Genomic DNA, 12,128 nt, shown 5'->3' with positions numbered 1-12,128 from the left:
GCACAGAGGGAGTGGGTTTACTCAAAAGAGGAAGCTCTTTGTGTATGTAGTACGGGGGGGCTTGAACTCAGGGCCTTGTGCTTGCTAGGCAGGCGTTCTATCACTTGAGTCACTCGGCCAGCCCTTTTTTGTGATGGGTTTTTTTTTAAGACAGGTTCTCATGAACTATTTTTGCCCAGGCTGACTTTGAACTATGGTCCTCCTGAGCACTGCCTCCTGAGTAGCTAGGATTAAAGGCGTAAGCCACCGGCGCCTGGCTAAGAGGAAGCTCTTGAGGAATACTCATTTGCAGGAAAGGACACTATCAGTTCCTGTCTAGAGCGAGAGAGCCAAGGTCAGAGGAATAAGCTGCCCATTCCCAGGGTGACTGATCCAGTGACTTTGTTAGGGCAACTGTACTGGAAGCACCTGCCCAGCCTTCAGGCCACAGGGAGGGAAGGGGGACATGGGGAGGAGGCCTGAGCCCTGGGCCTTGGACAAGCTGTGCTCATTCTGACTTCATCTGGCCAGTTGGGCAAGGGAGGGTCATGAGAGAAGCCCTCCAAGGCTCCCCTAGTGTCTTGCAAAAAGCTGTGACTTCCTGGTTCAGCTTTAAGTCATCCATGAAGGCACTTTGAAGGCAGGGACCAAGGTGTGTGTGTGGGGGGTCAATGGGGAGCAGGAGAGGCAGCCCCGACCTTAGAGTCCTGAGCCTGGGGAGGAGGCAGCTTTGGTCCCTTCGGGCAGGAGAGAGAGAGAGAGAGAGAGAGAGAGAGTGAGTCAGAGAGAGAGAGATGATTCATGGGAACCAAAGGAAAACTGGCTCCCCTGCTGACATGGGCTGCCTGCTGTTGTCAAGGCAACAGCAATGCCAACCTCGTGGTCACTGGTGAAGCGGGGAGGGAGCACTTATTCTTGGTCACAAATGGTAAGAGGGGGAGGGTGGTAAAGAGAGGGAATAGGGAACAGTCCTTTCCTTCTCCCCAGGCTTCGCTGGGAGGTGGCCAGGGGCTGGTGGTGCCATAGTGGGAGAAGGCTTAGAAGTCATGCCCTACAACTACCTCCCTTCCCTAGGCCACCAGCAGTGAGGCCTTTTAAGACTCACTTGCCCCCCGCACCTTATGTAGCCCCCACCTTCCTGTGGTGACACACACTGGTGACGGTCCTCAACCCCAGCTGCAGCTGCGGGCCCTGGCCTGGCTCCTGGTTCCTGGACTGTTTTCCACCCCTTCCCTGATGCTCAAGCTCAAGCTACTCTGAAATTCAGTCCTGCCCTGAATGGTGGCCTCTGAGAGCTTTGAGCCGCTCATGTCCGATGGTGCTGGGCCTAACATATCTTGGGGGTTGCCTGTGGGTCCCTTCTTTCCTTCCCCGTTTTTCTGGACCCTCCCTGCCCCACCTCCTTCCACTAGGCTGGGTCCTCCTCTCCTTCCTTGGACCCCAGGAGAGAAAAACCCACTAGAGACACATGGGGGATGGAGCCCTTCCCTCACAATTCCTCTCACATCCATTGCTGACCCATCAGTGGGCAAATTCTGCCTCTGAACTCCAGCAGCAGCCTGGGAACCATCCCCCTGCTCTGCCTTCACTTCTGCAGCCCCTGCTCCACAGCACAGCCACATCATGTCCTTGAGTGCAAATCTCTGGGGGCTCCAGAATCTTCACGGGCCCTACAGCACCTGTAGATGATCTGCCCCACCCTCCCCCACCATCACTTAGTTCTGCTGCTCTGCTTCCTCCCTCATTGTTCTCCCTGTTGTTTCCTGGCAGCTCTTCACACCCCCTCTTCTCTCCCTGCTCTCCACCCTCCTACCCCCCACCCCCCACCCCAGACCAACACTGAAGTCTCCAGATGGCCTCCTTCCCTGGCCACCCATGTAAACTGCAACTGCCCTTCTTGGGTCTGTCCCCCACAGCACTCAGTGCCATCTGATGTCTCAGGCACTGTGTCTCATTTACCTCCACCTCTTCACAGATGGAGCTCCAGTGCTGAAAACACAGAAGCTCAAGGGACACTGGAGGGCTGGGGCTGAGGCTCAAGTGGTACCCCAGTACCCTCAAGAAAAAAGATATTTGAGAAACAAATGAGCAACCTGTTCCCTGCCCAGTCTAGGCTGCACCCCACACAAACACACTCTCCACCTGGGCCAGAGAAGGCACCCACCCCAAGGTGGCTTCCAACCAGTATCTCCATCCTGGGCCCACTGGATAATGAAGATACTGGGTCCAACGTGGCCTTTGGCACCTCTCTGAGGTCAGGGTAGCAGATGGTGGAATGTAAACAGAGAACTCACAAAGGCAGAGGGTGGTAGCACCTGGTGGTACCTGTTTGCAAGAAATCTCCAGTCCTTAAGGCCTCTGCCTTGGAACAGGAGAGGGATGAGGGAAGCAGGTAGTTGTGGGTGCTACAAATAGACTTGTAAAATGGCTTCTTCAAAAATATATCCATATTTTAATCATCTCCAAAGTCCAAACTGGGAAGCAAATAAGGAATGGAAGTCAAGTCCTCTAAAGGCTGAGGTCAAAGGTCACGTGTCCGGCAGTAAGCCCTCATAGGAGGAAGCCAACCTTCAGGCAGGTGAGCATGGACACCCACAGGGTAGGCAAGGGCAAGGGCAGCAGCTGTCCTGGGGCCCGGGATCTGAACACCTCGCGGTTTCCCAGACGCTGCAGGGGTCTGACATTGTCCGTCATATTCAGTTTCTGCTCCTCGTCATAGAACAGCTTCTGGGAGAATGCCAGGATCTGTGGAAGGGACAGGGCTCAGCAGGTTGGAGCAGGTGAAACCACACTCTCTGCTGTGTGACCTCAGGCCAGGTACATCTCTCTGAGACACATCGGGAGTGAGAGGTTGAGAATCACTACCTCTCAAGGTTGTTACCAAGACAAGAACAGGGAATGTAAAGTACACAGCACTGTGGGGGTTAAGGTCCCACAAGCCTTCCTTAACTCAGAGTTTTGAGGGGCTGCAAGTTACTCTGACTGGTACTGTCAGGACTGTTACTACAGTAACTTGAGTATGGTTAGCATCAGCCGGGGACTTTTGGGCTCCAGACACCTGGGCCCCTCAGACTTTCTGATTCAGAAGGTCTGGGGTGAGGGTTGAGAATTAGCATCTCCGGTACATTCCCACTGGTGACAACACCCAGCCACTGGTCCAGGGACCACACTTTGAGAATCACAGCTATGAAATGAAAATACAAGGACAGGGATTTGTGCCTTTTGGCTTATTGCTGTCTCCTCAGAAGCTAGTGTCTTGTAGACTGGAATACCATTTGTTGAATGAATGAAGTACTTCCTACAGCCAGTAAGCCACTGGCCAGTCCCAGGACCTCCCGTAAGTTGACACTTCTCCCTAGGATACTGGCTCCCTGTCCTAACCTGGTCAAATCCCACCTACTTTTCTGGAAGCCTTTTGAGACTACACCGTCCACAACCTCCTGCCCAGCCCTCAATCCAGGCAGGAAAAAACCGGATCTGTTTGTCCTGTCTCCACAGTAAAAGTCTGAGGATTAAACCAATGAATTTTAGTCCCTGGGGTCCCTCACCCTAGGGACCTCAGGGGACAAACAGGCAAGGGAGCCAGGTTCCTTGGCCCAGGCCCTGTGTACCTGGTCTCTGTGGAGCTGGATGGGCTCCTTGAACAAAGTCCAGATGACCGTCTCATCACAGGTTGGTGTGGTGAGCGAGCCCAGGTAGCGGAAGTAGTCCTTTAGTTTCTCCTCCTCGGGGAGCAGATCCAGCAGGCTGCTGCTCTCCATCACAGTGCTCATGTCTGCGGCCAGAGCAGAACCCTCACACACCTCCCTCTGAGAGCAGCTGCCCCACCCCCCTCACCCCTTCATTTGTGGGAAGAAGCCCTCTCCTCCCCCATCCAGACTTACCAGGTTTGGGGATACTGGACAGTGCCTCCACCAGGGGCTGGAAGCCCTTGTTCATCTTGTCTCCCCTCTGGAATGGAGGGAAGGGGGCTTGAGAGGGATCCTGGGGAAGCCAGTGTTGACCAACAGCTCATTTCGAGCTGAGGGGACATATCTTCTAGGATGAGAGCTGTGGGCTCCTCACTGGCTCTGGGCACAGAAGGGAGGTTGCCCCAGGCCCCTGGACCCTAAGGAGAAGCCGCTTTTCACACCTGGTTGCCCAGGAAGTGAGAAATGGAGTCCTACCTCCACCAGGAAAGCCAGCACTGCAATCTTGTCTTCAGAGTTCTGCTCCTCTTCCTTGTTAGAGGTCCCTGTCTCTTTCTCATGTACTATGTGCATCTGGTGGGGGGAGGGATGGAGAGAAGACCTGTGAGGGAACTGGGCCACCCTTCTCACCTAAGGTGGCTACACACAAAAAGCAGAGCACGGGTTGGGAAAAGGCCCCACACCTCCATGGCAAAGTGTTCCCCGTCCAGGCTGTGCTCCGAGCCCCTGTCCAGCTCCTGGGACCAGTGCAGGTGCAACTGTGTGGCCCGGTACTTCGCGGCCAGGCCTCCTCCAGCAATACTGACCTCGTTCCCCAGCGACACCATCACTAAGGGACACAGGAGGGGCAGAGTCCTCGTACCAGTCTCTCCTTGGCCTGCCCAGCCCCTGTCCTAGCTCCCCCGTGACAGGACCTCTCCTCCTACCTCTGCCCTTCATGGCCCCCGGTCCTGGACTGGGAGGGATGGAGGAGGACGCTGCAGTAGGACAATTCCCAGGCCATCTCACTAGCCTCCCTGTCCCCTCCTTTTATCCCCCAGTCCCAAAAATGCAACTCTGCCAGGGGCCTCTGCCCTGGTCACACCCATCTAGTCCCCAGGGTAATGTCCAACCTTTTCAGCCCTGGATGACCTACTCAGACCTTGCTCATCCCCTTCCTGCTTCCCTCTGTCCTCGATATGCACAGGGCTACTCCCGCTCCCGGTTCCTGGAACTCCCCAAGCTGCTTCATGTCCACGCCTTCGCAATCATCCCTCCTTCCCGAAATGAAATGACTGAAAACACAGCCAGAGTGTCCCTCTGTCCAGAAGCCCTCTCTGATTGCCCCTTCCCACCTTCACAGGGTTTTCAGTTCTTCCTCAGCAAAGGGACCCTTTCCAGTCCTCAGAAGGGGTTAGGGTCCCTGAGTTACCAGGAGTCCATTCCTGCTCAGGTTCTCCATCCTCCCACCTGAGACTTACCCGAGTGTCCATTGTTTTTGGCAGTCCATTTTTGCTTTTTGTCATAGCCAGAGAAGGAGAAATGGTCCAGGCTGCGGTTGAGCTTGGCCTTGGAGGTGACTATGTTGATGGGTGACTGGCGGCTCTTCTGGCAGTTCCCAGGCCACTGGTCTGGCCCTGAGCAGGGAAGGAGAGGCTGAGAGTCAGGGGCACCTCCTACCTACTGGTGGAGGTCTAAGCAGTCAACTCCCAAGAGACAAGGCTTGGGATGCTGGAGGGATGTTTGTCTCAAAACTCCGCCCTCCCCCTCCCTGGCTTTCCTTTTCTTCCTCCACCGACACACAGGCAAAGCCAGGGAGTCTGGCTGTGGTGTAGCCCAGGGTGGAAACGGGACTGACAATGGGTGGCTGTGAGCTCTGGGCTAGGGACTTCATGTAGCCAGGCACATCCTTCTCAGTGCTCCTGCATTCTCGACTGTTAAATGGGAACTACAATGATAAAACACTTCACAGAGACATTTGGAAGTTTATTTATTTCATTTGACAGTACTGGGTATTGAACTCTGGGCTTTGTGCTTGCTAGGAAGCACTCTACCATTTGAGCCACTCTGCCAGCCTCACACCGCCAGCCCTTGTTTGGAAGTCTAAAGGAGCTAGTGGAAGCTGGGGAGTGGGACCCCCTCAAAGGACTGCTTATGATAGAAACTCCATGTGGCACAGCATTATCTGAGAAGTGGGAAGGAGGAACAACACTGGGAGGAGCCTGTTCCCAGTACCATGGCAACTCCAACGCCAACACCCAGCTGGGCAGTCCCTCAACACAGCAGGGCAGGAATAAAGTGACTAGCAGGGAAATAGATCAGCAATTGAATAAAAGGTGTCAAAAAGGGCTAGGGATATAGCCCAGTGGTAGAGTGTTTGCCTAGCGTGTGTGAGGCCACCAAAAAAAAAAAAAGAAGGTCAAGAACCATCTCTCTATCTCTCAGGTCCACCTGGAAAGGTGCCACTGGACTAGAACCAGCTTCCATTGTGAGAGAAATAGTAAAATGTATGTGTTTCTTTAATGCTGCTGCTGATTTATTTTCCAGGGAGCTTAACCTCTCAGTGACAGAAAGTGCCAGTTCCCCTTCCCCCACCTGACTGGTCTAATGAAATGACTGATGAACAGGTCACTATGTCCCCTGTTCTCTGAGCACCTGGAATGTGTGTATGAGTATGTGGGATGAGCAGATAACTGACTGGGCCACTGTTACCCCTCATCCTCCCCACCCTTCTTGGGTCTCCAGTTCTACCTGAAGAGTCCCCACCTTGGCCTGTCCCCAAGACTGGTTGTACTCACCCAGGCAGCTGTAGTTAGATTCCTTGGTTTGAATCTCATAGCACCAGTGTGACTCTGGGGCAGAAAGAGGAAAAATGTGAGCCTTGTGTATGTGTGAGTATCTATGAGTTGCACACAACTCTGTATGTATGCATGGTGGATCGGAGGCTGGGAATATCCCTGGTATTAGAGTCCTCCCTTGGGTTGAAATGGAGTATTCCTGGGGTGTGGAACTGAGGAGCCAGGGGAAAGAGAGAGGCATGGTGGTGCCTGCCTGCATTCCCACTACTCTGGGAGGAGGAGGCAGGAAGATGGCAAGTGTGAGTCTGGGGTGAGACCCTGTCTCAAAAAAAAAAAAAAAGCATAGGAAGGGATGGAAGTTCATGGGTGGAGTACTTGCCCAGCAATGCAAATGCCTGGGTTCAATTCCCAGTACTAGAAAAGAAAAGTCTCTAACACTCCCCTCCCCCACCAACTACTCATCTGGTCATCTTGCCTAAGTCACTCTTCTTTAGGGGTTCATCCCTCTGAGCCTGAACAGCTCACTCCATTCTTCCTCCTCCTGCTCCACCCCCTCCTCCTCCTGGCAGGAGGCTCCCCCTTCCTCACTTGGGCATCCCCCACCCCAAATCTTTGAGGAGATTCTGATGGAGGGAGGAGGAGGATTAGGGCTTCCTCCCCTCCTGGGACAATAGAGCAGGTCAGCCAGGTGTCTTCCTGGGCTGACAGACAGTGGAAGAGATTAGGCTGCTTCCCCCCATCTGCAGGAATGCACCTCCCCCCGCCCCCCTGCCCCCCCCCCCCCCCCCCCGCAGCATTATTAAATCCATTCTTGTCTAAACCTTCACAGGACAGTGGAACCAGCATCTCTAATATAAGACAGCATCGTGAGTATAACACACACCAACGCAGGCTGTTAACAACTTAGAAAATGCAGGAGCCAGGAGTGTGTGGGCACTCTACTTTCTGCTCCATCTTTTCTATAAACATAAATGGCTAGAAAAATAACGTCTATTAGTTGGGGGAGGAGGTGAAGCTTGAGCCAACAGTGTGAACAAAGCTCTTCATCCAGAGCTAGAATTCTGGCTGAGCCACTTAGAAACTGTGGGTTTAGGGGCAAGTCCCTTTAATCTCTCCAGGCCTCAACTTTATCATCTGTAAAATGGGACTAGCACACCCATCCATGGGCGTGTGGGGAGGATTAAATGAAATGGTATAGAGTATTCCAAGCAGCCTAGCATTTAGCAAAATCCCTTCCCCCTGCCTCCTTCCCTCTGGTGTCCTCCTCTCAGCAGATGGCTAAAGCCAAGGAGGGGCAGGAAAGGAAAGACATGGAGTGAGTTGGAAAGAATTCAGGGATGAGGAAATTCCTAAGAAAAGAACTGTACCCAGCTCATCAACTACCTCCTCTTTTTTTTTTTTTTTTTTCTAATGTGGTACTAGAGACCAAAGCCAGGGCCTTGGATATGCCAGGCAAGTGTTCTACCACTTGGCTACAGCCCTAGCCCTTGATTTTTTGAGATAGGGTCCTGTTGAATAGCCTAGGCTGGCCTTAAACTATGGATCCTCCTGTCTCTGTCTCCTGAGTGCTTAGATTATAGGTCTATGCCATCAGGCCCAGTTGCTTACTCTCTTCTTCCTGGACTGCTCCCCAGCCCCATCTCCTCTTGGGTCTGGGCAGAGGAGCAATCCCTGGAATGGCGACAGGATGGGGAGGGATCCACAGAAGGTCAGCCTCTTGGTAGTGCCTTGGGGGAAGGTTCTAGGTCAGGACAGTGAGCATCTACAGGAAAGTGACCTCCTTTCTTGGCCTCCAAGAGCTACTTTGGACTTTCACATTTCCCAGCTCTGTACCAGCATGCCTGCTGCCCTGCAGGTCTGGCGTTTTTGGAGATGCAGGTATTCCCCAGGCTGTCCATCCCCTGAAAGCTGCGGATGCAATTCGGGAGAACATGTGGGCCAACTCTGCAAAGGGTGCGGCTCCTCTCGCAAGCCAGAAAAGTTCTTTCGAGGCTGGAATCTGTTCCCTGCCTTCTAGGCCTGCTTGGCCTCTTGCTTAATCTCTGCAGCGAGGTAGCTCACTTTTCTGAGCCCTGGGAGCCTTCCTGGGACAGAAGGAGCTACCTTCAAACTCCCAGAGCTTCTGTCTGCTGAGATAAATGACTGAGAGGCGCACATATGAATAAAATAAAAATTAAAAAAAAAAAAAAAAAAAGGACTGAGAGCCTCATCCTTATGATTCCTCTGTGTTGTCCCCAGCCCTCAGAAGTTCTGGAAGCAGAAGGGGGCCTCCGTGGGAGAGTCAGGCCCTTCCTCTGCACTGCAGACCCAAGGGAAAGCTATTCCTACTCTGGAGAAACCCTGCTTAACCCAGAATCCTCTGAAGTCAGCTCTGAAGGGTGGAGCCCCACACAATCTCCCTGGAGGCCCATCTGGTCTAGGCTGGGTTTCTCTTAGGAATCTGCTTTTCCCTGGTTCTGGCTACAGCTTCTGGGTTGGAGTGGTGACCTCTGATCCACTGTCTTAATCATAGAGACTTTTGACCTGCTTGGCTGAACACTCTTGTAACTACCCTCTTCAGTAGGCAGAAGCCAGGAAAATACAATGGTGATGAGGCCAAGGCAAGGGCTTGGGTCTGTGTCATGGAGTAAGAGTGGGGTGCTGGCTCTCAGTCAGGAGGTGGTAAGGACACAGTCAGCTCAGGCTCCTGTACTCCCGTACCCATTCAGCTACCCTTGCAAACAATTACTAGCCCACTGTCTCAGGTCACTTCCAAGAAGGCCTGAGAAAGGGAAGTCTTGGCTCCCAGGTCTGGGTCCTGCCTTGTTAGAGATGGGGTTAGAGACCTAAAAAACATTGCAAGTCACGCAACCACTATCCCCCACCCTTAGAAGAGATGACCAAAGAAGCCCTCACTAATGAACCTTGCTCACCTCACCCCCTCACTCTGAGGAAAGTGGGAGGGGTGTGTGTGTGTGTGTGTGTGTGGAATCCTGAAAACAGCTCAGCAAAACTCAAGTGTGTCCTGGGCAAAGTCTTGTACCTCCTGGCCAGGGGTCTGGTGCTCTCAAGGCGTGGAATAGCCTCTCCTGTCAACGGAGCACATGCAACCTCACACTCTCCAGCCTTAAGTACCTTGGGATGAATGGGTGGGGGAAATCCCTGGCACTAAAAAGGGGAGCAGTTGGTGCGTGTGTAGGGGGTAGGGGGCCAGCTGAGATTGATCCCTGCCCATCTGGCCCCAGGCCATGGTACAGCCTCATAACCAACCGTCATGCACTACACCTACCGGTGCCTAAGTACTTAACACCCGTTATTTACTCGAATTTTTAAGGGATTCGAGTGTTGTTAAAGGATTACTGTCCCTGCTTTGTAAATGAGAGGACAGATTAAGTGACTTATCCAAGGCCATCCAGCTACAAGGCACAGGTCAATTGCAAAACATTTTGCTTTCTACTAAAACCCAGATGTTTAGTAGGTTTCAAATACCCAATCCTACAAATAATTTTTTAAAAACCAAAAAAACCAATATTCTTTGTTCTTTCCTACTCCCTTGTGCTTGCTGCAAGATGCCGCTCTCACCCTCCTCCTCCAGACCGCCCCCCCACCCCAGGCGGCAAACTAAGGCCGGCACTCTCTCTTTCCTCTTTACTGGGGAGGGAACCCTCACCCCTATCCAGGGGCGGACCACCTAATGTAGGGAAGGGAAGTTTGGTAGGAGCGAAGACCAAGAATCATTGGATGGATAGCTTCCCTAGGGACTACAGCAGTAGAAGAGGTCTTCCAGTGAAGGGCTGTGGGGTAATGGAGAAGGTGCCAGCCGCTGGGAGCCTTCAACTCCTTATCAAATATTAACACGCCTCTCCTGCCACCTCCCACCTAGCGGAATAATTAAGAGCTCGGCCTCACCATTAATCTTTAAACGAAAATCACCCTGGCCGGAAAGACCGGCTTGGCCAGGGCCTCGGATCTCCTGGTGCCCCCCGCCAGACTCCCAATACAGCACTTGGGAACTGGGGAGGAGAGAGGAACCTGTCACTCTGTGCGAAGGAACCCAGGAGGGGAGAGGAGAATGCCAAGACCCACATCCACCCAACTTGCTGCCCTTGTTCTGGGTTGGGTGTTAGTCACCTATTCCTGAGCCGCTACAGAACAGAGGGTCACCCACGGGCAGCCAGAGAAGGACCAGGGCGAGAAAAGGAGGCGTGCTCCGAGGCGGGTTAGACAAGCATCCTCATGACAGACTCACACACCACACCGGTGTCGCCCTGGGACGCTGGGCCACGCGTGTACACTGCTCCACCCGCCTGCGCACCGCTACCCGGAGCCGCCCGCCACCCCGCAGCGACGCGCCGCGGCGTCCCCAGGAGCGCTGGGCTGGGGCCGCAGAAGGGGTCCCCCGCGAGGGGTACCTGAGGCGAGGTCACCTGCGTAAGCCAAGGTCCCTGCCGAGGCCAGGGCCAGGAGAGCAAGAAGCAGCTGCATGGTGCGCGAGGGCAAAGACGCGGCCAAGTCGGGGGACGCGCTGGGGGTGTCGCGATCATGCCTGCCCGGGGTTTTATAGCAGAGCTGCAACGGGAGGGAGCCCCGACAGCAGGACGCGGGAGGCGGCTCCTCCCCCTGGCGGAGCCTCCCCTCCCCTCGCCTTGTCCAGGCTCCGGTCTGAAATGATCCGCTCTCCCCTGATCTCCCGCCTGCCCTCCCGCCCAGCCAGCTTTTGTCGGGTGCACCAGGACCCCTCACTCCGCATTCTGTCCGCGCAGAAAGCGGCGCCCTCTCCACACTCTGCCCATCCTTGTCCCTGGTCAGAGAACTGGAAAGCAACATCCAAAGGTACTTGACCAACAGGGGTGACTACTCGAGATGCCTGACTTTCATCATTTTGGCTCCAAGCAGTGGCCTAGGGTTTGGGGATGGGGTGAGAAATAGCCTCCGGTCAGGCGCCGGGGACTTACGTCTGTAATCCTCAGGAGGCAGAAATCAGGAGGAATATTTCGAAAATTTCCAACAAAAAACAGGATTGGAGGAGTGGCTCAGGTGGCAGATCGCCTGCATAGCAAGCATGAGGCTCTGTGTTCAAACCCCAGTACCGCCAAAAAAAAAAAAAAAAAAAAAAAAAAACGCTTCGGAAAGATGAGAGAGGAGAATTTTGAAGGCGGTGAATGCTGTAGAACCGGTGGCCCCGAAGAGGGTGGGGGAGTTCTTTTTTTTCTCAGGCAGAAGTTTTAGATGTTCTGGGTCTCATCTCTTTCCTCCCAGACTACTCCAATTTCTTTTTCTTTTTCCCCTTTCTGTTTCGGCGGTATGGAGATCGAATCCGGGACCTCGTGAATGCTGGGAAAGAGCTCTATCACAGAGCTACATCCCCAGCCCAAAATTTCTAAGCAATCCAAAGACCCTTCTTCCAACACAGAGCAAAGCTGTCCCTAAACCACAGCTATTGCTGGTGTTTATGTGATGACCGGATGGGGAGGAGGTGGGAGGGCTAGGGGTCAGGGAGGTACAGGTGAGAGGAGAGGAGGGAGAGGTGGCAGAATTGAGAAATGGTTTGCAAAAGTTCTCAGTGAGAGGAAAGCCAGCCGATGGCAACAAAGGGAGGGACTGGCTGAGGTCCCCCAGACCCAGTAGATGAGATGGGAAAAGAACAGGGTCTGAATGGACTCCCAAGTTTTCCCATCTGCCAGGATCTCCAGAAGCATTCAGG

General features: G+C 53.6%; 1 protein-coding gene across 3 annotated transcripts; it reads right to left on the bottom strand.

Annotated features, from left to right (window-relative positions):
* Positions 1-2,408: 2,408 nt before the first annotated feature.
* Ca4 (carbonic anhydrase 4) lies at positions 2,409-11,016 on the bottom strand. 3 transcript variants are annotated; one of them, XM_020161568.2, is made up of 8 exons: positions 10,852-11,009; positions 6,446-6,499; positions 5,129-5,284; positions 4,352-4,497; positions 4,146-4,241; positions 3,864-3,930; positions 3,591-3,754; positions 2,409-2,724 (listed from the first exon to the last, which is right to left on the bottom strand). In XM_020161568.2, the coding sequence occupies exons 1-8, from the start codon at positions 10,907-10,909 to the stop codon at positions 2,530-2,532; spliced, it is 936 nt and encodes a 311-aa protein (XP_020017157.2). In that variant the 5' UTR covers positions 10,910-11,009; the 3' UTR covers positions 2,409-2,529. The 3 variants fall into 3 exon arrangements, with proteins under 3 accessions (XP_020017157.2, XP_020017156.2, XP_020017158.2); XM_020161567.2 differs by having other exon boundaries at positions 10,837-11,006; XM_020161569.2 differs by lacking the exon at positions 6,446-6,499 and having other exon boundaries at positions 10,837-11,016.
* Positions 11,017-12,128: the final 1,112 nt, after the last annotated feature.

This window comes from Castor canadensis, chromosome 11 (genome assembly GCF_047511655.1).
Source record: "Castor canadensis chromosome 11, mCasCan1.hap1v2, whole genome shotgun sequence".
NCBI lineage: Eukaryota > Metazoa > Chordata > Mammalia > Rodentia > Castoridae > Castor > Castor canadensis.
This window is presented reverse-complemented; position numbering and strand designations above follow the sequence as displayed.

Bases quoted from the DNA above. Each gene is read 5' to 3' on its own strand.
- Ca4 (XM_020161567.2), bottom strand. From the start codon at position 10,909: ATGCAGCTGCTTCTTGCTCTCCTGGCCCTGGCCTCGGCAGGGACCTTG. The intron at 6,500-10,836 runs GTACCCCTCGCG...TTTCTGCCCCAG, and splicing joins CGCAGGTGACCTCGCCTCAG to AGTCACACTGGTGCTATGAG. The intron at 3,931-4,145 runs GTAGGACTCCAT...CCTCCATTCCAG, and splicing joins TGCTGGCTTTCCTGGTGGAG to AGGGGAGACAAGATGAACAA.